Below are 23,884 nucleotides of genomic sequence, written 5' to 3' on the forward strand. Positions count from 1 at the left end.
ATATTGAATTTGCCATAGCTCACCATCACCATCTAGTGTCTCATTTGTGTAATGCACTTTGCAACACACTTAAAACGTTTTATTTGCAGCTGTATAGCTGAGTCCCAGGTCTGGATTTACGAATATTCTAAATGCTCCAAAACATCAATTTCCACCACATTTTTGATTCAAAATTTCAAACTGGAATTTTGTTTAATGGGTGTTTTCTATTGAGCATTGAAATCCGAGTACTTCTCAAGTATTCGTTGGACTTTCTTGCTTATTTTGACTCAGGCAAATGTAATATATGCCATCCCATAACCTCTCAACTTTCAAATATTACATGATGTCAGCTAGCAAATGCTATCGCATATCAGTCGTGCAGTAAGAACGAAACCTGCTCCAAGCTTCCAGCATTCTAGCCAGTGAACACAAAGACACTGGGAATGACTGAGATGCTCCTGAGACTTTGTTTTCTTAAAATCATTTAATTAAATCAAATCACTTTGAAGCTGCAGTCCTACAAATCAATGGAGTAAGCGCAGGAGGGCTTGTTCTGAGCAAACATGGATGGGATTGAATTGCAAACATATTCAACCTTATATGTAGGCTTTTGCTCGTTTGGATTGACTTATAATGCTCTCCTATTCCATGCAGCTGCGGTGGAACGTTTCCCTGCCTCCCTTCCAAGAATTCTGCCAATGGACCTGCCACAGCCCATGCCATAGCAGGGAGTTTAAATCACAGTAGATCACAGAAGCCTTTGCTGCACCAACCAACTAATGACCTGCAGCAGATCCTGTTCAAGGGCAGCAGGAGTTTAATACTGAAAACATTCCTGAGCTCAAGGACTCACATGATTTAATAACACTAAGCAGAAGATCAGACACATGCAAAAAAAGATCAGTTTTCAGAGAGCTTATTGTAGCGGCAAAAGGCACGGCTGATATTAATGTCGTCAGAGCACCAATGTCCTTGGATCTCCTCACTTTGGTAAATATTCTCTGGGCTGTTTTGGCTAAAGAGAACCCACGTCTTCGCTATGCTTGCATTAATACATACCGGCAGTTACAGCTTCTTTTACATACATTCTCCCTCTTCTCAGGATGATAGGTTTAAATAGATATAAAATTTATTTACTTATAATATATAATATATATATATATATATATATATATGAGAATATGAAGTGATTATTATAGGAGAGATGTGGGGTAAACGAGGCTGTGCAATATCAGCAGAAGCAACACAACACACACATACACAACGTTCTCAAAAGGAAAGAGCAGTGCCGGATTTACGTATAAGCTAAACAAGCTATAGCTTAGGGCCCCACTCTCTTGGGGCCCCCCAAAAAAAATTTAAAGGAAAAGAAACACCTGGATGTACATTTCCAAAATATAAGATAAAAAAGAAATAAAATAAAACCCACATACAACAACTGTATTTTGTGTTGTGTAGACTCCTATTTGTTATGTGCAAGTGACTTTAGATACCTATTAGGTCCATAAATTACCATATAGCATATATTCAACACAAAAATATAGCGACAATTTGTTGTTGGCAAAGGACAGGTGGACATATAAAGGGTCCCATTACCTTCAGTAGCTTGGGGCCTCATCAAACCTAAATCTGGCCCTGGGAAAGAGTGACACTTCTATAGTGAGATGGCAAATTTGTGCATTTATTATTATTATTACTAAAGAAATAATATTTTGCCGAGAGTGAAATAAGGCAAGCAATGCTGTGGCTGGGTTATAGGACACAAGGAAATATTTTAGCTAGCGTTGTCTAGAGCGTTTGTCTAGGAACCAGGGAGACCGAGGCTCAAATCTTCACACAACCACAAAGCTCACTGCATGACTGTAGGATAGCTGGGACATCTCACCCTAACCTAACTCACCGAGTTGTGGGGATAAAGCAGATGTGGGGGAAAGAGGCATACATGCTGCTGTGAGCTCTCAGGGAGTGGGGTGTGGGGTAGGATAGGACACAGATTTAACACACAAATCCATCCAAACTAATTGCAGGAAAGTTTTACACAGAGAAACCTGATAGCACTGTGCTTGTTGGGGACAGAAGAACGGAATAGGTTCTGATGGGCAACAGCTCCCCCTGTGCTCTTTTCAGTGACAGTGGGGAAGACCTGTTGTACTGAACGGGTCGAGACACACCCTAGAGTGTTATTGTTCCCTACAAAAGCAGTGCACCACAAGCCTCATTCTTCACTGAGCGATGGGTTCTGTGCAGCAGGGGTAGCCCAGGTCTGTTGTAAACAAAAATTGCCCTTTTCCCTTATGGGGTATCCAAGAGCCCATATAGAGTCCTTACATAGGTTCCCTATTGGTAGGAGAGAATAACAAAGGCCAACCAGAGAATATTGAGAAGCAGAGCAGCTAGTAAGCTTGATCTTTATTGATCTGTTGCAACAGGGTGCTCCCCTCACCCGCAGGAGAAAGGAGGGACCTAGAAAAATGGCGCGCAAGGCCTTATAAAGACTTTTGAAATTGCCACCCTGTAGATCAAGACCACCCCCAGAAACATCATACATACATCACAGAAGGGGTGTAACCTAAGACCACCCCTCAGATACATCACACCTACATCACAAAAAAGGTGGTCTAAAACAGAACATTTGAATGTTGTTTTTCTCCTGTCTTTGTTTATCTCCTGTCTGGCAGGTTACTTGATTGGATTTCCTGGGTAGCCTGGCTAGTCTTTTGTAATGATAAATACTTAGTTCCTGGGCCATGTCACTGGTTCACACCCTATTCAAACACAGACATACCCTTAAGACAGGATTTGTGAAGGAAAAGACAATGGGGAGGCTTTTCCATTTTCCTTTGACCTTGCAGAGAAAACATTTGGTCAGTTTGGGACAGTTTGGGAATCAAAATGGTTCCAGGTCGGTCTTCCTGTGCTGATCTATGTATGTGCTTGGTTGGTACACTTATGAACATTTAACATATGTCTAAGACCATAACATTCCTATCACACCATCTCCCATCATCCTTGACCGATGACCGTGTTAACTGGGGCTGGCAGGAGTGGGAGGCCAACATCACCCAGAGGTCACCATGCTACCTATCGCCACCACAAGTGCCTGCCCACAGCTGCCACAGGAAGCAAGGAAACAAGGCAACACCTGGTTTGGTCCTGAGCAACGCAATGGAAATTGAGCATACTGGCTTAGAGAGGTAAAAGGGGGTGGGGAAGAAACAGGGAGCCTGGATCCAATAGAGTAGACCTGTTGAAATCAATGGATCCAATTTAGTCACATTCATTAATGCCAATGGGTCTACTCTGAGTAAAACATAGTGGAATGCCAGCCAGGGATTCTGGAGAGATGCCTTGGGACCTCAAGGCAGTCTGTGGGTTAGGAGGGGGAGAAAAGAAAGCCCCAGCCACAGAGACTTAGCCCTACCATCTCATGCTCCCCCAGGATGGACTTGAAGCCTTTGGGGCGCCTGTAGTCACTTTCCCACAGCTCAGCCAGGGACAGCAGCCTTGAGTTCCCATGGATCCCCGAGGTGCTCTGGCCATCGGGGCCCTTCCTGACGGGAGACAGGTCTTCCATGCCGGGAATGCGCAGGAAAGTGCAGGGCACCACAAGGAGGGCACACGATAAACCCTCCTGCAATCTCCTAATGGGATTGGAGGGATAATCAGGGGGAGGGGCTTGGGTGCGAGAGCCAATCCCATCGGCACCTACGGATTACAGACACGCAGAGCAGGGAAGGGGGCTGGCCCCCAATGTCAAGAGGGGAGTCAGAAAGAAATGGAACTCAGAGGAAGGGTTGGCTCAGGGGTGCAACTTGAATAAAAAAAATTGGGGGGGCAGGTAAGCTCCACCTTGCATAATCAATTACAAGATATGGCTCACACACACCATTCATAGCTGTCAACTTTTCCCTTTTCTTGCGAGGAATCCTATTCGGAATAAGGGAATTTCCCTTAAAAAAAGGGAAACGTTGACAGCTATGACACCATTTGAATGGCAATGCTCTCCGACTTTGGGAGGCCCGGGTCCCCTCAAATATTTTTTGGGGGCTGAAAGGACCTCATCCCCTAGGAGTTGGTTCCTCTGGGCTGACCTGAGACGTTTTTGGGGCCTAAGGCAGAAAGGCCCAACAGCACACACAGACCCCACCCAGGGAGCCTGGTGCATAATCATCGGGAAATATTCAGACATGCACCATATTGAAGTGAATGGAAGCTGCACAGGGCTGCTGAGTTCTTGCACAGTTCCTGCTCATCTAAAGGGATCATGGGCAAGAGATCTTCTTTCCAGATGGTGGCAGGACGGCCTGGGCTCTTGGCCTCTGACCCATTCCACCCATAGGCTCCCCGGTCCTCTCTCAGTGTCGGGCACTCAACACCTGGAGTTCCATTGGCCGCCATCTCTTATCTCTCTCTCAAAGTGCAGCAGGGGAGAAAGGGATGCTGGTGAAATAGTCAGATCTGAGTTCAACAGGGCATGTTGGAGAGCAAAGAGTTTAAGGTGAGGGTTGTGCCTAGAGGGCCTTGAAAGTGACCAAGCCCCCGTCTCCCCTGGCCTTCCAGCTGACACTATGGGCAAAGTCTGGCAAACCGGGAGGGGAGAGACACACATTGTGTTTAAATATAAACTTTAATCTTCCCTGTTCCGATCGGCTGATGAGATTAGCGTGGCTGGAACAGGACAGTGAAGAAAGAGGGCCTTGGCCAGCACCCAGTCCAGAGATCTGAACTATTTCCCTTCCTATTTCCTCCCGCCTCCTGTAGAGTTCAGGAAGAGTGGAAAGGGAGATGGGGGACATCACAGGAAGCTTCCTTGCTGTTCCCTGGAGATCCTTGGCTTCCTGGCTATGCTTCACGCTCCCTGCTTCCTTGAGGGGCAGGCGATTCCAGGAGCAGCCTTTTTCCAATGGCAACTTTCTTGTGGGGATGGTTTCCTACAGGTTTGCTGCATTTTAATGAGGTGTTTTTATTCACTGGTGTTGAGCATGGAAAAGCACGAAGTACAAGACAGACAGTACAAGCCTGGTATTTGCTTCCAGCGAGGATGACCCTAAAGTAACAGATTGATACTCTGGGAGTACTCCAGTACTTCAGGATTCTGATAGGTCAACAGAGTCTCAAGTAGCTTCTGCAGCTAGGAGTGCTTATGCCTAGCTAGCTTAGAATGCTTTGCCAGCTACGGCTATTCCTAGACCAGGATAGTCCGGCCTCCCTTGTCCATGCTCTGATATGCTCCCATATGGACTATGGTAATGTGCTGTGTGAACTGCGGGAGGCAGTGGAAGACAGGAGTGCCTGGCATGCTCTGGTCCATGGGGTCACGAAGAGTCGGACATGACTAAACTACTAAACAACAACAATGTGCTGTGTGTAGGACTACCTCAAAGATGGTCTGCAGCAGCGGTCATCAAACTAAGGCCCGCGGGCTGGATACAGCCCACCAGGCTCATTAATCTGGCCCGTGAACCTTGCGAACCCTACCGCCAGCTCGGTTAGTCCCCGCGCTAAACAGGCACGGCACAGAGGGCTTGCCGCACAGAGACTGACTTCAGCGACGCAGCACGGCTTCTGATTGGCTGCAGGAGGTGGCCGAGCAGGAGAAAGCAGCGGCGGTGTGGAGGCTGCCCAGGCCAGTGGCATTTGGGTGCTGCCCCTTCCTTCCCGCTAAGGTGGCCAAGCGGGAGGAAGCGGCCGAGGGGGAAGGAAGCGGCAGCGGTATGGAGGCTGCCTTCGCCACCCAAGCCAGTGGCATGGGCTCTGTGCCCCGCCGAGACAGAGGACGCCGATGCTGCCGGAGACAAGGCAGCAGCAGCAATGGCGGCAGTGGTGGCATGAGTGGCATAGGCAGGGAGGAGGCCTTTCAGGAGGGGGGGTACTTTCAGGAGGCGGTGGGTCCGGCTCCCCACAAGGTCTGAGGGACAGTGGACCAGCCCCCTCCTGAAAACGTTTGTGGACCCCTGGTCTGGAGGCTGCAGGTGGTGCAGAATGCCGGATGGGACCCTGCGCAACAGATCCTGAAAGTGCTGCACTGGCTGCCAGTGAACTACCAGTCCAAATTCACATGAAGCCCTAAATGGCTTAAGACCCAGGTACCTAAAACAGTGCTTTCCATTTATGGAATGCTTTCCCTAGGGAGGTGCATCTATCTCCCTCATTACTGGCTTTCAGGAGATATTTTAAAACATTCCTGCTGACTCCAGGCATTTGATGACTGAAAGGCACTGTTCCGGGCAACCCTAAGCATACTACTACTGCTACTACTACTACTACTAATTTATTATTTATACCCCGCCCATCTGGCGGGGTTTCCCCAGGCACAATGGGCGACTCCTAACAGAATATTAAAAACACGATAAAACACCAGACATTAAAAACTTCCCTAAATAGGGTTGCCTTCAGATGTCTTCTAAAAGTCAGATAGTTGTTTATTTCCTTGACATCTGATGGGAGGGCGTTCCACAGGGTGGGTGCCACTACCGAGAAGGCCCCCTGCCTGGTTCCCTGTAACTTGGCTTCTCGCAGTGAGGGAACCGCCAGAAGGCCCTCGGAACTTTGAGAAGAAAGTGAGAGTTTCCAAGGCATGCTCTGGTTCATGGGGTCACGGAGAGTCGAACACAACTAAGACGATTAAACAAACAAACAAACAAACAAACAAACAAACAAACAAACAACAACATATCTATCTATCTATATCTATCTATCATCTATCATCTATCATCTATCTATCTATCTATCTATCTATCTATCTATCATCTCCATTCTTGCAATCTCCATTCATATAACCCTATTTTTTCCATGTTGAGAATCAAGGAATCAGAGTGGAGAACAGAACAACCTCAGGTCTGGAGAGGACGAGGAAACTGGTTTACCGTTGAGTGCTTCCAGTAGTATACAATCTCCTCCATATTCTCCAACGGGTTGAGGAGGAAGTGGTCTCGCCACTCATGCCAGTCAATGGTCATGGTGCCATCCTTGTCTATGCTGCAACACACACAAAACAGAGTAGAGTGAGGTAGAGTGAGTCTGAAGGGGGGAGCCAGTGTGGGCTAGGGCACACTGGGACTGGGGGGGGGGGGTCAGGGAGGTGGGAGTTCAAAGCAAGGGTAGTGACAGCCTCACCTGTGCAAAATTTTCTCCGCTTGCTGCAGGGAGATGTAAACGCCAAGGCTGTGGAAGGTTTGCTGGATCTCAGACACGTCAATGTGGCCTGCAGCACAAGAAGAGAAGAAAAGAGGATCCATCTGTCTGGAGGAGCCAGGGTGCATCTTAAGCTACTGATGGGTTAGGAGAAGCTGGGGAGCCAAGAGGGTTCTACAGGGTCCCCCAATGGGAGGAAGTGAGATGTGCCCACAGCTTCCTGGGCTGCAGACGCGCAAAAGGACCCAGTGGGTTTTGAGGGACTTCTTGAAAGGGTGGAAGTGGGAGGGTGAAGGGGTAGCAATTTCGTTGCTGGACCAGGGGTGCATGCTGTCACGGTGGGGGGGGAGACACCATACAGGCAGCCATACCAGCCTTCGGGATTCCCACACTGAGCCCCCTGCCGGTGTCCCACCTGGAAGGGAGACAGAGAGGGCTACAGAGGGGGGTGCCATCACCAGAGGAGAAAGAAGGAAGCCTCCTACAGGAAGGAAGAACTCCCCAGTATTTACATCTCAGAGATGCTGTTGTGTGCGCACACACTGGAGAGGACTATTGCTAACGTGGGGACATGAAGCAGTAAGCATAGTCAGAAGAGGGTACCAGGCAATGAAGAAAGCTGATGATGATGATGACGATGATAAAGGTAAAGGTAAAGGGACCCCTGACCATTAGGTCCAGTCGTGACCGACTCTGGGGTTGCGGTGCTCATCTCACTTTATTGGCCGAGGGAGCCGGCGTACAGCTTCCGGGTCATGTGGCCAGCATGACTAAGCCACCTCTGGCGAACCAGAGCAGCACACGGAAACGCCGTTTACCGATGATGATGATACATTATTATTATTATTATTATTATTACCCCACCCATCTGGCTAGGTATCCCCAGTTCACTCCGGGCGGCTCCCAAGAGAGTATTAAAAACAAGATAAAACATCAAACTTTAAAAACTTCCCTAAATAGGGCTGCTTTCAGATGTCTTCTAAAAGTCAGATACAGTCATACCTCGGGTTGAAGCAGCTTCGGGATAAGTATTTCCGGGTTGCGCGCTGTGGCGACCTGGAAGTAACAGAGGGTGTTACTTCCGGGTTTTGCCGCTCGCGCATGCGCAGACGGTCAAAATGACATCACACGCATGCGCAGAAGTGGCGAATTGCAGCCCGCGGACATGGGTTGCATTTGTTCTGGATGCGAACGGGGCTCCGGAACGGATCCTGTTCGCATCCAGAGGTACCACTGGAGTTATTGATCTCTTTGACATCTGATGGGAAGGTGTTCCACAGGGTGGGTGCCACAACCAAGAAGGTCCTCTGCCTGGCTCCCTGTAACCTCACTTCTCGCAGTGAGTGAACCGCCAGAAGGCCCTCGGCGCTGGACCTCAGTGTCCGGGCTGAATGATGGGGGTGGAGACACTCCTTTGGGTATACTGGGTTGAGGCTGTTTAGGGCTTTAAAGGTCAGCACCAACACTTTGAATTGTGCTTGGAAACGTACAGGGAGCCAATGTAGGTCTTTCAGGTAGCCCTCCCTATAAAGTTGGACTGCAACTCCCATCATCCCTGACTATTGGCTGTAGTGGCTGCGGCTGATGGGAGTACGAGTCTAACACCAGCTGGAGGACTGCAGGCTCCCCATCCCTGCTTCGGATGCAAGCAAAACCAGGAACTTTCTGCAGGTACAGAACACTATTAATGCCCGCAGCTGTGTTTATTATACAGCTGTCCCTGTATGTATACAGCTTCACAATTAACTTTATTCTACCTGGAGATATAGAAGAAGCAGGAGCATTCATTTTGCTAGGAAAGCACAGGGTAGGAAACTTCCTCATCAGGAAATCCTGATTAAGTTCAAACTAACTGATGCTGCCAACAAGTACTGTAAGTCAGAGTCTGTCGATTTCAGTCTCTCTGCTTCCCATTTTCCCCAAAGGCTATGTTTGGTTTGCCAAAATTCTCCATCGGTTTGCTGCAGTCAGTACGACGGAGGAAAAGCTTGAAGCAGGAATGCACAGCATATCCCAAAGGAGGCCTATTTAAAAGGGGGCGGATAAGAAAAAGACTTCACTTGGCCCCTGGGGTCCAGATTAAAAAGAAACTGAGAGATTAAGCTCCGAATAAAAGAGAGGTATGTTGCTTTAGTAAGATACAACAAAATGAAGCGCTCCCCGAGGTTTCCAAATGCTTGAAGAAAGCACAGTGTGTGACTGAAATGGAAAAGCTGGCTGTTCCTGTACAAAAGAGAGGTCATTTAACAATTTCATCAAGAATGATCACATTTGCCCAAGAGATTGGAAAGAATAGTGTATCAGAACTTTGGTAGCACAAAATGTATTATTTGCATTCTGAGTATTAAAGAGGCGCTGCATTGCTAAGTGTCCCTTCCTTGCATGCTTTCAGCCTCTGAAATGTGCTTGCTCCTAGAAAGAGAAAGCGCTGCTCACTGATTCTACTTTTGCCCTTGTTGAATAGGTTCTGTATAGTTTCAAAAACCTGCAAAGCCTGTTTGGCCAGAGGTGAGCAGAGGACAAAATAAACGCATGTCCTGTGTATATCTTGGCAAGCAGTGCCTCTCTGGCAGAATGTGAATTTAGATCTTCTGCAATATAGCATATTAAAAGCCTGACCTTAAGCTACAGAAAAACATACTATTTGTAAGACACCACTGTTTTACTAAATGCAGGTGGACATTGTCTAAAACAAGCACAACAGGGATTTGTCGGACTGAGTTTATAAGAGTTCTTTTGGCCCTCCATTAGAGTGCAGAACTGTATCAGTTCTGTCCAAAAAGCTCAGTATTTCACTAAGTGATTTCCTAAACTCTGGAAAATAGAGGATCATAGAATCATAGAGTTCATAGAATTGTAGAGTTGGAAGGGACCACAAGAGTCATCTAGTCAAACCTTCTGAAATGCAATAATTTTTTGCCCAGCGTGGGGCTGTAACCCACAACAACCCTGAGATTAAGAGTTTCATCCTCTATCAACAGAGCTATCCCAAGGAATCAAGTATTTCCCCCTATCTACCTGAAAATTGCTAATTAATGTTTTATTGGTTTTGCATTAATGGCTTTGCATTTGTGGTTGGCTTTAGACAATAATATATGGGACTTTCATATGAAGGACATATAATAAATCTGACAAAAACAACATAAAGGCTGCTTCCTAATTAATCAGAGGAATCTTTTTAGTTACCTACATTTTAGCCCAGTTAGGTTAACTGACTAATTGTTTAAACTTTTGAGTCCTAATAAAAGTGTGTGCCAGTGTTCTGGAAGATGCTCAGGTTCAGGCTTTGGAGAACATCCAGGGTGTTTTACAGTGGTTGAAGTTTCTGAACAGTCATCTAGGGCAGCCCTGAATAACCTTATTGCCGTTGTCTAGGCTCAAAGCTTTAAAGGCAGGGAAAATGGCTGCCATGGCTGCATCTAAATCCACTGGATTATTCTAATTTTTGTTTCTGCATATTGTTAAGTCCAACAAGCAGCAGCACACATATTTTTGGAACCTAGCTTAAGAGAGATGTGCCTTCTCTAGCAATTATCAGCCTACAGTTGCCTCCACACAAATGTATACACACACAGTGTAAAAGGTACACTGGATAACCACAAAGGGCACGGGGCAATGAGAAATCCTGAAACTACTGCAGGGTACCGTTGAATGACTGCTGGCTAATGGATCTTTAATAGCCTCCATTTGGATTTGGGCCAAAATCAAAACATCTCCAGGAAACAAAACAAGATCATTATCCACATTATGGTTGTTAGTTTAGGTTGGAGGCTGACCATAGTTTCTTCAGTTGAAGGCAGTTTGAAAGAGGGAAGCAAAACTTTACCCAACCACTTCCGACTTTCTTTAAATCAACACGCTGACTCTGGTATTGTGTGTGCACAGAGTCCATACCCTCCAACATTTATCTGATGAAAATAGGGACGTCCCATTCCATGATGATATTTTTACTATTTTATACCCCACATATCTTACTGGGTTGCCCCAGCCACTCTGGGAAGCTTCCACCATATATAAAAACATAATTAAACATTAAAAAAACTTCCTTGTACAGGATTGCCTTCTGACGGCTTGGAGGTTGAATAACTCCATACCCTCCGACATTTCTCCAGTGAAAATAGGGACATCCTAAGGAAAAGTGCTATGGTTTTCCCAGTAGTGATGTATGGAAGTGAGAGTTGGACCATAAAGAAGGCTGATTGCCAAATAATTTATGCTTTTGAATTATGGTGCTGGAGGAGACTCTTGAGAGTCCCATGGACTGCAAGAAGATCAAACCTATCAATTCTGAGGGAAATCAGCCCCGAGTGCTCACTGGAAGGACAGATCCTGAAGCTGAGGCTCCAAGACTTTGGCCACCTCAGGAGAAGAGAAGACTCCCTGGAAAAGACCCTGATGTTGGGAAAAATGGAGGGCACAAGGAGAAGGGGACGACAGAGGACGAGATGGTTGGATAGTGTTCTCGAAGCTACCAGCATGAGTTTGACCAAACTGTGGGAGGCAGTGGAAGACAGGAGTGCCTGGCGTGCTCTGGTCCATGGGGTCATGAAGAGTTGGACACGACTAAACAACAACAAGGAAAAGTGGGATATTCTGGTATCAAATCAGAAACCAGAACAGCTTCACTCAGTCAGGGACATCCCTGGAAAACAAGGACACTTGGAGGGTCTGAGAGTCTGATGAGTGACCCCACGAGTAGTGGACAACTTTTTTGTATATTTAAAGGAACAGTCAGTTGTTCTCTGTGCTCTTGTTCTCCCCCTCCTTTTTTCCATTCTGGTGCCTTTCTTCTTATTCTTTCCCTTTGGGGCAATATTACAGATGTCTACTGCATGTTGCAGAGTCAGCCAAGAGTTGCAAGGTCACAGCAGGACAGGTGGGATCAGATGGGCTTATGATTTATTTAATAATGGGACAAAGGGTTGTTTCAATAAGTCTTTTGAGCTGTGCCTCTCCCCACCCCCATCTCCTATGAGTCTTTAAACCTGTGTTTTCGGTTTTTTTAAAGGAACAGACAGATTAATGGAGAACAAGGCTATCAGTGGCTCGGAACCTCTGTGGCTGTATTGTATACCAGTTGTCAAGAATCACAAGTGGGGGAATGGCTGCTGCCTTAGGCATCTGATGCCTTAGGAATCCCTTAGGCATCTGGTTGGCCACTGTGATACAGGATGCTTCACTACATGGCCCTGGGGGCTTTTTCTATCTCCAAGTAGACAGAACTGCCCATTTATGGCTTCTGGCCCTCTCCCCGGAATTCTGGCTAGGCAGGAAGACTCACCAGACAGGAGATGCAGGTGGTCATCTTGTTGAAACAAGCCCCCTTCAGACATGTTTTGGAAGAAACGGAATAGTTTTTGAACTGATTGTACTAGATGCGGGAAGGAGAGGCTTGGCAAAAGCAGCCTGGTGCATTCCAGATTTTTGTCGGACGCCACTAGGGCTTGCAGCACTCACTGACTTCGTGGTCTGTGCTCTCTCCAAGCTTTCGGCTTTGTCTCAAACATTCACCCGCCATCTGGTACGTTTAACAGCCCACTTTTCAAGTCTACCCTGTGCTCTAAAGGGGCTCTGATTCAGAAGCAGCAGGATCGCCAGTGGTGGTTTTTCACGTTGCCTCTCCTCCCCTGCCTTTTAACAGCGAAGCTTTGCCCCTCAGCGCCTGTGAAAGCTTCGCCTGCATAATGTCTGCCTTTCAAAAGGCAAGACTGGTTTACTACTGTATAGCTGTGAACCCAAGCTGTAACACTTTACAGTGGTACCTTGGGTTACATACGCTTCAGGTTACATATGCTTCAGGTTACAGACTCCACTAACCCAGAAATAGTACCTTGGGTTAAGAACTTTGCTTCAGGATGAGAACAGAAATCATGCTCTGGTGGCACGGCGGCAGCAGGAGGCCCCTTTAGCTAAAGTGGTACCACAGGTTAAGAACAGTTTCAGGTTAAGAATGGACCTCCAGAACGAATTAAGTACTTAACCTGAGATACCACTGTACATGAAATCATAATCAGAGGAAGAGGAGGGGGGGGGGGAGGAAAGGCTAAGAAGGAACACCCCAAAGTAGTAGGAACACATATATTCCCCATGGCCCCATGGCAATTTCCACTTCATAAAAAAGGTCATTGCCAGTCAGTTGTGGATTGTGAAGAGTGTGACCCTCATTCCTGTTGCAACAAAGAGCCCTTCTCTCATCTCCTCAAGCATCACTTGACACATTGTCAAGGGCATTTTCTGTCCCCGTGTGGTGGTCATCCTGTATATGGAGGGGGTCTTATCCCATGGAGAAGTGGGAATCAATCCAAGTGGAAGTCCACTCTGTGTACTGCATACAGCCATTCAATGCGGCCTTCACATGGCGGCTGTAATATGAAGCAGAAGCAGACTCAGCCAGAGGGTCAGATACTCAAAGACTTGGCGCACGCACGCACACGCACACACTCTCTCTCTCTCTCTCTCTCTCTCCATGTGTAGGTTCCTTGCTTGGCTAAGTCTGGGAGCAACTCAAAGCTTAAGATCATAAACCACCCTCACAGTGCAAGGTGAACACACGAAAAACTCACTGTACAAATATTAGCTTCACTCATGTGATCCACCTTCCACCTGCTCTATCTTCCACAGGAAATGCTGTTGAGGCACACAAAGTCTCTAGGTGTATGACTGAGGCCTTTGTATCCCTCTGCCCTATTTGTGGAGGGTGGGGGCAGGAAGAATGTGGACAATTCAGGGCTTGCTGTCATGCCCCCACGATACAGAGGACTTTGATTCCAGGGCCAGATATGAGCCAGCTCTAAGATGACTTGCTAAACCAACCAGTCCCCAAGCTGGATCAGTCCCTTTGGAACTTGCACTAATGATGGCAACCTTGGGCCTGAAGGGGCCAGATGAGAGCCTCTCTAGCCACCCCCTCGGGACTTTTCCTCCCTCACACACCCCGTCTTCCCAGGTCACGTGCCTCAGCATCCCTGCTTTGCACCCTCCTAGAGTGCTTTTGCCCGGTTGAAATGTGTCCTTGAACTCTGACAATGCCTCTTGCTTGAGGACAGGGCCGGCCCAGCCATGAGGCAAGGTGAGGCAGTTGCTTCAGGGCAGCAGGCTCCAGAAAACTGGGAGAAGTGGCAGATTCGCATTCTGTGCTTGTCGGTCCCCTCCTCCTCTGCCCACTGCCACATGGTGGAGGGCAGGGGCATAAGAGCAGGTACATGACTGGCACACAGTCGTTGTCCCCCCAGCATTTTCTGGTTTGCCTCTAGCGGCAAAATGTCCAGGGCCCCACTTGAGGAGCGTGTGAAAACCAGCCACCTGGTACAAAGGTAAATTGACATTTCTGGCTTTGCCTATTTTTGCCTCTGGTCCTGCCCACCACAGGGATTTGGTGCCCAGAAGGGAACGTGAAGAAGGTACCCCTCTCCTGGCTTCCACAAGGATCATGCACCATGCCTCAGAGTATAAGACACAGCCCTGGGAGTTCGTTCTGACTAGGCCAGAATGGGAGGAAAAGGCACCCGTGCAGAGTCTGGCATTCGGGTGCGTCTCATGCATCTATCATTTACAGTCATCTGGTAGGAATTGGAAAGAGCTTCAGGAGGCAAGGCCACCCACTCCTTGGGGCAGAGACTGCCAAGGAGGGAGGCCAGCCATGCCTGGGTTTTGTCTTGGAGCCGTCAAACAGACGTCCTTTATTCAAGGCTGCGGAACAGAACAGGCACTTCCCGGCTCTCTTCAGCCTCACGGAACATAAATTCCTACGCTCTTTATCCCTGCGCCTCCATCTTTTCTGACATGCAGCTAGCACAAGTGAGTCCCAAATGGAGGAAGTTATAGGTCATTATTCGATCTGCGTTTTTTAACTGGTCCCTGCAAGGAATGCACAGCATGGCCCACATTTTAAGGCGCACTATCTGGAGTTGGGGTGGGGAAGCTTGTGCAAACTGAGTTAAGCTGATGATAAGCTGAAAGGAAATAGGGAGCTTTGCAGTTAGGTCTTCTTGTTCCAGGATTGGGGTGGGGGGCCCAGGGGGAGGGGAAGAATAGTCATGAACCTCCCCGTGACTGGTATAGCCTTGTGGATGGCAGGATTCAATTCTAAAATATTTTACTTTCAACTATCATCAGCCAGAGAGAATTTGCCACAATTTAAAATATGGTTACACTTAACTGATGAGTTCCTGGCATTTGATTTCTTTATTTTTCATTAAAATAAATCAGAACCTCATTTATTATTAAAAAAAAGGGGGGGGAGGTAGCCAGGGAGGGGTCTACCCAGTCTGTTGTGGGAGAAACAGGAAGGGGTGGGAAAGGGCAGGGTTTGCATGATTGTAGATTTAGTTAGGACAACCACTGTGGCGTAGGGGTTAGACTACAGCAGGGGTCAGCAACCTTTTTAAGCCGTGGGCCAGTCCACTGTCCCTCAGACCATGTGGTGGGCCAGACTATATATTTTGGGGTGGGGGGAAATGAACAAATTCCTATGCCCCACAAATAACCCAGAGATGCATTTTAAATAAAAGCACACATTCTACTCTTGTAAAAACAAGCTGATTCCTGAACTGTCCGTGGGCTGGACTGAGAAGGTGATTGGGCCGCATCCGGCCCCTGGGCCTTAGGTTGCCTACCCCTGGACTAGAGTGTCAGATTAGGACCAGCCTTTCCTTTGTGCACTCATAATGTATTGTGCTCAGGATGGTAACAGGGCAATTACATGCAATTCCACTTTCAATACTCTTTGTACCTGCAAAGGTTTCACGGTGACCATACCGCTTCATTTCCTGTAATAACATCCTAGCCACCCAGAGTGGCCGGGGCAACCCAGCCAAATGGGCGGAGTATAAATAATAAAAATTATTGAAATTACAGATTATTCCTGCTGAAAGCCTGTAACTTTTTATACCAAAAATGTGTTTTGTTCCGCTTCTCTTGCCCCATAGCTCAAGAGCGTCCCTCCGGGCAGCAATAAAGCAGTAACGCTGGGGGGACATTGCAGAACATCCCACAAAGTGAAATTATAGGTGAATGGTTCAGAGTGAATCTACTGCTAATCCACTGCATCAATGGCATGCTGTGGATTATACCTGCAAAAAACAACAGTCTGAAGGAGTGCTCAATTCTGTACTCAGCCGTGAAGCAAACAAGGGTCAACTTGGGCCAGTTACCATCGCTGAGGATAGCCTACCTCACAGAGTTCTTGTGAGGAGAAACTGGGGAAGGGGAGTTCTATGCATGCCACCTCGTGCTTCTCAGAGGAAACACGTTATAGGAATTCTAAGGTTATATATATATATATATATATATATATATATAATGTTCAGAAATGTACAAGGCAAACACATATCTAAGTATATAAACTACGTGTTTAAAACAGTACAGGAGAACAATCCTGAAGCCATTTTGACTCTCCCAAATTGGCCTCAAATATTTCTCTGCAAGGAGGAAGGAAATGGGAAAATCTTTCCAGTTGTCTTGGAACTGTAGGGGCTCACACCTCCCTGTAAATACAGTCTGACAAGTATCTGTTAAGCTGAGCACACTATCAATATGCGTAAGAGATTCAGTAACTAAGTATTTACCATCTCAAAGGAATGGCCAGACTACCCAGAAAAGGCAATCAAATATGGCATTATCAGGTATCCTGGCAGACAGGAGAGAAGCAACACACTCAAATTTCTGCTGGGGACCACCTCTTTCTGTGATGCATGTATGATGTTTTGTGGGGTGATCTTGAGCTACAGGGTAGGCAATTTCAAAAGTCTATATAGGAGCTTGCACACCAATGTTCAGGGTTCCTCTCCTCCCTTCCTGCGTGGGGGAAGTGAGGGACCCTGTTGCAACAATTTAATAAAGATCAGGCTTACTAGCTGCTTTGCTTCTCAATTTTCTCTGGTTGGCCTCTGTTATTTTCTCCTACCGATAGAGAACCTACTTAAGGACTCTATACAGGCTCTTAAAGGGACCCCGGACCATTAGGTCCAGTCGTGGCCGACTCTGGGGTTGCGGCGCTCATCTCGCTTTATTGGCCGAGGGAGCCGGCGTACAGCTTCCAAGTCATGTGGCCAGCATGACTAAGCCGCTTCTGGCGAACCAGAGCAGCGCACGGAAACGCCGTTTACCTTCCTGCCAGAGCGGTACCTATTTATCTACTTGCACTTTGATGTGCTTTCAAACTGCTAGGTTGGCAGGAATACGGGCTCTTAGATACCCCATAAGCAGTATTTTTCTTCTAACACACAGGATGCAAATGTAACAAAGTAAGTGAAAGTGTGTTTCAGGGAAAGCAGCCAAGTCACAAGGAGTCTAAAGGGTATTTGTATCAACATCTTTACAAAACTGGTTTTCGTAAGCCTCCCCGAGAACCTTTTGGCCTCAAGAAGGGAGTACGCATGCCATAAATAAATAAAAGAACAAGTGAGCAAATAAGTTTTCATTCCAGGCTGCAGCAGAAGCAGCTGGAGGTGCTTTCATACCATCATGGTTGCGGTCCAGGCTGTGAAACATCAGCAGCAGTTTGCGTTCGCGCTCCTGGAGGTAGCGGGCAAATTCCTCGAAATTAAGCTCCCCGTCATGGTCTGTATCACCCTCTCGTAGGATATCCTGCAGGCAGGGGAAGTAAAAGTGGGTTTTAGAAGGCGAGCACTGAGTTGCAGTCTTAACAATGCAGTCCAAAGAAAGGGAGAAGCACTGTTTTAGAACATCTGCAAAGGAACCGCATGAGGGAGATATTCTACTAGGTGGCTGTTCGTTGGATTACAGAACTCAGCCTACTTCTTGCACCATAGATGATTAACTTTACCTGTGGATGTTGGAGCCGAGACAATATATAGCTGACGAGAGACGTAGGTGGGGAGGCTTATACTTAAGGGGTGCATGTATTTATTTTGATTGTAATAATTTGCACAAGTACTTGAGATAAAGGGTGCAGATGCCAGAGCACACACCATTAGGAATTAGTGCGTCTACGTTGATTGGGTGGCCATGAAAATACCACAAATATATTCTGTGCATTTTGGTACAATGGCATGTAACTTTTGACAGAGCACTCGTGTCCAAGTGCTTCACATATTGTATCTTATTATAATCCCTGCAACAAACTGGCAAGGTAGGTTTATCATCCCCCATATTGCAGATCGGGGGTGGGGCAAGGCGAGGCTGAAAGGTAAAATGACCTGCTTATTGCCACAAATAGCAGAGGTGAGATCTGAACCGTACTTCCTGACTTGTGGCTTTTCCCCTTTGGCACTTTGCCATACTGGCTTTCGTGAGGTCAGTTCAAAAGAGTGCGAGTGAGAGTCTGTAAAATATAAACAGAAAATGCATCCGAGAAGGCGTCCTCCTGGCACGCCAGTTTTCTAAGTAGAAGGAATTGCTTCTGTGTGGAAGAGCGCCCCATCACCAGTGGGCTGGAAGTGGTTTGGCATTCCTAAATATGGTGGGCAGGAAGAGGGGGAGAAGGAAGTCCTTTGGGATCAGAGACCTTGCTGGAAAGTCTCTATGGAAAGCAGGGGAGGGCATATTTGGTGGCAACATCACCCATTAGTCCATGGGTAGGCAAATTAATCGCCTTCTACCAGTAAATCCAGCCCACAGACAGTCCAGAAATCAGCGTGTTTTTACATGAGTAGAATGTGTGCTTTTATTTAAAATGCATCTCTGGGTTATTTGTGGGGCATAGGAATTCGTTCTCCCCCCCCCCCCCCCAATATAGTCCAGCCCCCCACAAGGTCTGAGGGACAGTGGACCGGCCCCTGCTGAAAAAGTTTGCTGACCCCTGCGATTAATTTGTTCCCCCTTACACTCTGTCTCACATATTTTCACCGATCGCTCTCACTTGATATATGTTTGTCTATGAGCCAAGAGGGTTAGATTAGAAGAAACATGAGCCCGAAAATCATTTAACTGGACAAGGCCAAACAAACTTGTTGCATGTTTTCTCTCTCCCCCCAACCTCTCACACAGCCATGCTGTCCTCTGGTTGGCCCTTTAGCAGGCTCTGTCCTTCTTTTATTCTCGTTCTGAAGAGGGCAGGTAACATGATAAAATTCCCTTGTTTTAATTTAAGCAGCTCATAATGCGGGAAGATGTTCCGAATTCTTACTGAAGCCCTATTCAGACAACACATCAGTGGATTCAATGGCACAGGGGTGGGTGGGATCACGCCATGTGCCTCTTTTACAAGGCTGTTCTAAGCTTCAAAAGAATGCATGGGTGGCGGAGGGCTAATGGGAGTTAAGCGTCCAAGAATATATGGAGGGCTGCAGGTTCTCTGGTCCTGAGCAAAGGTATGAATTGAAAATGCTGCAAAAGGTTTTGAAGGTTGTGGACCAACATAATACACAATTTTACCTCCTCTGATACAACAGGAACAGGGTAACGTTCAATAAAATGCTCTTTGAACTAGGCGGGCATCTCTTGCGCAATGCATCTTATGCAATAAACACAGGATAGAAACTATATTTACGTTCAGGACTTCCAGGAAAGCTTCAGCACTGGCTTGCTGGAGTCTAAACCAGAACAGTTAAGAACAGTTAATGAGAATCTAGAAACAGAGCACCACCAGGGACCTTTTTTTTATCTCCAGATACCATCTCATGAAACTGTATCTTCACAGCAAATGTCACATTATTAAGAGCTGTGCCTTTTCCTTGATGTTTGAAGCTGGTGATGTTTGCCTGCCTTGCCAGCTCCTTCTTTGATCCTATTTTTCCTGTGGCAGTTCTTAACATTCTGAATGCCCAAACTTTCAACTCCTTCTGCAGACTTTCTCTTATTGTTCTCTGCTGCTACAGTGGTACCTCGGGTTAAGAACTTAATTTGTTCTGGAGGTCTGTTCTTAACCTGAAACTGTTCTTAACCTGAGGTACGACTTTAGCTAATGGGACCTCCTGCTGCCGCCACCACGCGATTTCTGTTATCCTGAAGCAAAGTTCTATTTCTGGGTTAGCAGAGTCTGTAACCTGAAGCATATGTAACCTGAAGTGTCTGTAACCCGAGGTACCACTGTACTTCACACAGCAACCTCTTTTCCTCATTTACATCCCATGCCTTGTCCTTCCAGGCATCCTTCCTCCCCTTCAACACCAACTGAGTTGCAAATAACCAAAGCTCCAGATGGCAGCAAACTTAACATTTGCCAGAGGACCTAAGACCAGCAGTGGGTCCATCACCCCAAGGGCACCCAGGGCAGCTTAGAACAATGTGAGATTTCTCTATACTCTCCTTCTCTTTCAGATTAAAGCCTCTCCCTGCCCCCCCCCCCCAATCCTGAATCTGGCACTGTATACACATTATGCTTTCTTGTTACAAAAATATGGCCTAATAATCTGCAGAGACCTGGCACAGACATAATTTGATACATGAAGAAACCTGCCTAGATCATCCTGGCCTGCGATTAGTAAACTTCATAAAACTGGACTTGCATAAGAAACGCTCATTTTGCTCAGGTGACCAGTTTTCCATAGGGGGAGCCAAGGAATGAAGTTTGCGGGGGGGGGGGGAAGGGACACATCTGCCCCCCAGAGCACAAGGACAGGTATTTCTACAAGCCCAAGTCATGTCCCTTACTGTGCTCCATTCTGTGAATTGAGAATAGAAGCCAGGATTCTGCCGTTCATAGCGGAGTGGGTGTTTCAGTACGTTCGTATGACCAGCCAGGGCAGAACTGGGAGCCAGGCAGGGCGAAGGAATGTAAACACAGCAGTATGAAAATAGCTCAGCACCACGTGCTTTGAACAAATTTGTAGAAGCATTTAAGGGCTCAAGAGCAGAGCTTTTCATGCTGGGTACCCTAGTTCCACCCATTCTTCCATTCCAGGTTGTTGTTGTTTTTAACCACATGCTCTCCTTTCTACAAAACTGATCGGGTAGCACACAATTCCACATCCGTTCACTCAAGCCCTGCTTAACACATCATGGATGAAGGAAGGATTTCATAGCCTCGGACGAAACAAGATGAAATATAAAGGTATTAGCATCAGGACAACAGCACAACTGGTGCCCCTGTGATGAACCCAGCTTCAGCATAGCAGCTAACACTGGTGGCTGTCAAAGAATGGCACCCTCTCCACTCATTTCATTCCCCTGCAGGGTAGATAGTGAGTCACCATGGATGCTACTGCCTGATGAAGGTTATGCAGAGACAGGATGAACAGTGGGTTGATGCTGCTTCTCCCTCAATCCCCAATCCTGAAGGTATTAAACTTTCCTCGCAGTGCCGAGTCCTGGGTGTGAAGAAGGGCCCTGAGCTGCCCACCATTTCCCAAAGGAAGCTCCTACAGCAAATTGGAAGCTACGCTGGACGTTCGGCTTCCGAAAAATGTTTGTAAACTGGAACAATTACTTCCAGGTTTGCAGCGTCTGGGAGCCGATTTGTTCGGCATCTAAGCTGTTCGGGAACCAAGGTTCCACTGTACAGCCATACCTCTGGTTGTGAACGTGATCCATGCGGGAGGCACGTTCGCAACCTGCAGCATTCACAGCCTGAAGTGCCACGTTTGTGCACGCGCATGACGCGATTCGGTGCTTCTGCGCACGCTTGTGATGTCATTTTGTGCCTCTGCAAATGCGCAAGTGCCGAAACCCGGAAGTAACCTGTTCCGGTACTTCCGGGTTCAGTGTGGTCCGCAATCCGAAAACATGCAACCAGCAGCGTTCGTAACCCGAGGTATGACTGTACTTATTTAGTGCTACATTGAAAACAACCCTATTGAAACCAGTAAGGCTTAGTTTCTATGTATTCTTCCCTCTATTTTGCAACTGTGTGACTGCTTGTACTTTGCTTGTCATTTTAAGCAGAGTCAGTTTACAGGAAATGGTTACTGCATTCTGTGTCTTGGTGCCAAAGGCGTAAAAAAATCCCCGGGGGGCACCGACCCCAATCCCCCAAGCACACACACTCACAGCTGAGAATGTGCTGCTACAGAAAAAAAAAAACTGTAGCAAGTGTGGTATTAGCCCAAAAGGAGTTCTGCTAGGAGGAAGTATGAGGGGCAGGGAATGGGGGAAAAACACACTTTTCTAGATTCAGTTGCTGTTGGAAGCCAGGTCTTGGGGAAGTCAGCCACAGAGGGTGCTTTCAAGAAGCAAGTGGGGGATCGTTCCCTTCACCAAACCCCTAAAGAGCTTAATCCCTGACTGACCCATCTTCTGTGTGTGTCATGGCCCTGCTGGAGGACCCGTCCCCCCCCCCAATTGCAAGAGGAGCTGGAGGGCCCCCAAGGAAAATGCTAAGGAGCAGCAGGCCATGCCAATGGACAATGAGACAGAGCAGAGGGACCTGGGACCTTCAGAGATCACGACACAAAAGAGTTCCTGCGCAGAATTAGAGGTTGCGGCTGAGAAGCCTCCAAGTCCAAGAGATAAAAGATACAGATGCCAGAGCACCCACCAGAGGAACAAGGACTCTGGAATAAGAGTTGCTCATGAGTAGACCAACTCCTCAGTCCGTATGGCTTGCAGCTGTGCTTCAGGGTGGGTCTTTGAAGGCTTAAGGCAGTGATGGCCAAACCTGGCCCTCCAGCTATTTTGGGACTACAACTCCCATCATTCCTAGCTAACAGGACCAGTGGTCAGGGATGATGGGAACTGTAGTCCCAAAACAGCTGGAGGGCCAAGTTTGGCCATCACTGCCTTAAGGGTAAAAGACCTTAGTTCCTTACAGCAGCTCCCTGAGCAGAGTTCCTTTACAGCCTGGCCTCTTGTGTTGTCCTGGTGTTTTGACCCTGGACTCCTGTTGGGCCTTAGTTTTTGAACTATCTGTGAGTGGACTTGGAACTGCTGGATTCAGTTTCACCTGAAGCAGAACAATGCAGTGGATTGTTTTCTGGGTTAGCTCTGCTCCATGTTCCACTGCCTGCATTTGGAGCTCTAAGAATTAATTTCAGAATGCAATTGTCCACATGACATCTGCAGCAGATTCCAGCTTGCAGAGAGGTTGGATTGCTGCAACACGTTCCAATTGGGGCTGCCTCTGATGATGGTTCAGAAACTTCAGCTGGTGGATGCTTCGCCTGGGCTGGCTCTTCCTCCCTTCCGCATCGGGGTGGAGAGCGAGTGGGAGGCGGAGCCAGGGAGGCTGTGCGTTGCTGCCACCACCGGCCTCCAGGAGGGGACCAACAAGGAGGAGAACATTGGGTGCCAAAGAAAAATGTTTTCATAGAAGTCATCATAAAAATCCTGGGCAACTTTGGAAACGTATAGGAGAATGAGCGTTTTGCTGATTGAAGCTTTTTATGGAGGTTCACACAGGCAGCTAGTGGATCTCCTACAAGAAGATAGGACACAATAGGACACAGAAGACTGTATCCTATTTACTCTCCCTGCAAAGAAATGGCATTGGAGAGCAAGGACTGCCGCACTCTACCTCATGCAAGCTGTGCCAGCCAGCATGGACTACAAATAATTCCCACAACTAAGGGATAAGAATGGTTCCAATAGATTGACAGCATTTGGTGGGGTTTTTTTTCCAGAACCAGCCAGAGGGCCTTCTCGGTAGTGGCACCCGCCCAGTGGAACGCCCTCCCACCAGATGTCAAAGAGAAGAACAACTACCAGACTTTTAGAAGACATCTGAAGGCAGCCCTCTTTAGGGAAGCTTTTAAAGTTTAACAGACTACTGTGTTTTAATACTTTGTTGGAAGCCGCCCAGAGTGGCTGGGGAAACCCAGCCAGATGGGCGGGGTATAAATAATAAATTATTATTATTATTATTATTATTATTATTATTATTATTATTATTACTATCTTTGCTGGTCTTGGGAGACAAATAATGGGAGTGTGG

The 23,884-nt window shown here is 47.2% G+C and overlaps 1 protein-coding gene across 1 annotated transcript in view; it reads right to left on the minus strand.

The window, feature by feature from the left end:
- Window positions 1–23,884, minus strand: part of LOC308466911 (mitochondrial adenyl nucleotide antiporter SLC25A23-like) — a 45,089-nt gene that overhangs the window by 12,455 nt on the left and 8,750 nt on the right. The window contains exons 2-4 of the mRNA XM_080988227.1: window positions 17,577–17,703; window positions 7,099–7,186; window positions 6,849–6,960 (exon numbers count right to left, since the gene is read on the minus strand). Coding sequence (XP_080844353.1) covers window positions 6,849–6,960; window positions 7,099–7,186; window positions 17,577–17,703 — 327 coding nt within the window. The remainder of the gene's footprint in view (window positions 1–6,848; window positions 6,961–7,098; window positions 7,187–17,576; window positions 17,704–23,884) is intronic.

The sequence above is a fragment of the Podarcis pityusensis genome (genome assembly GCF_964106645.2).
Source record: "Podarcis pityusensis genome assembly, chromosome: 17".
Taxonomy (NCBI): domain Eukaryota; kingdom Metazoa; phylum Chordata; class Lepidosauria; order Squamata; family Lacertidae; genus Podarcis; species Podarcis pityusensis.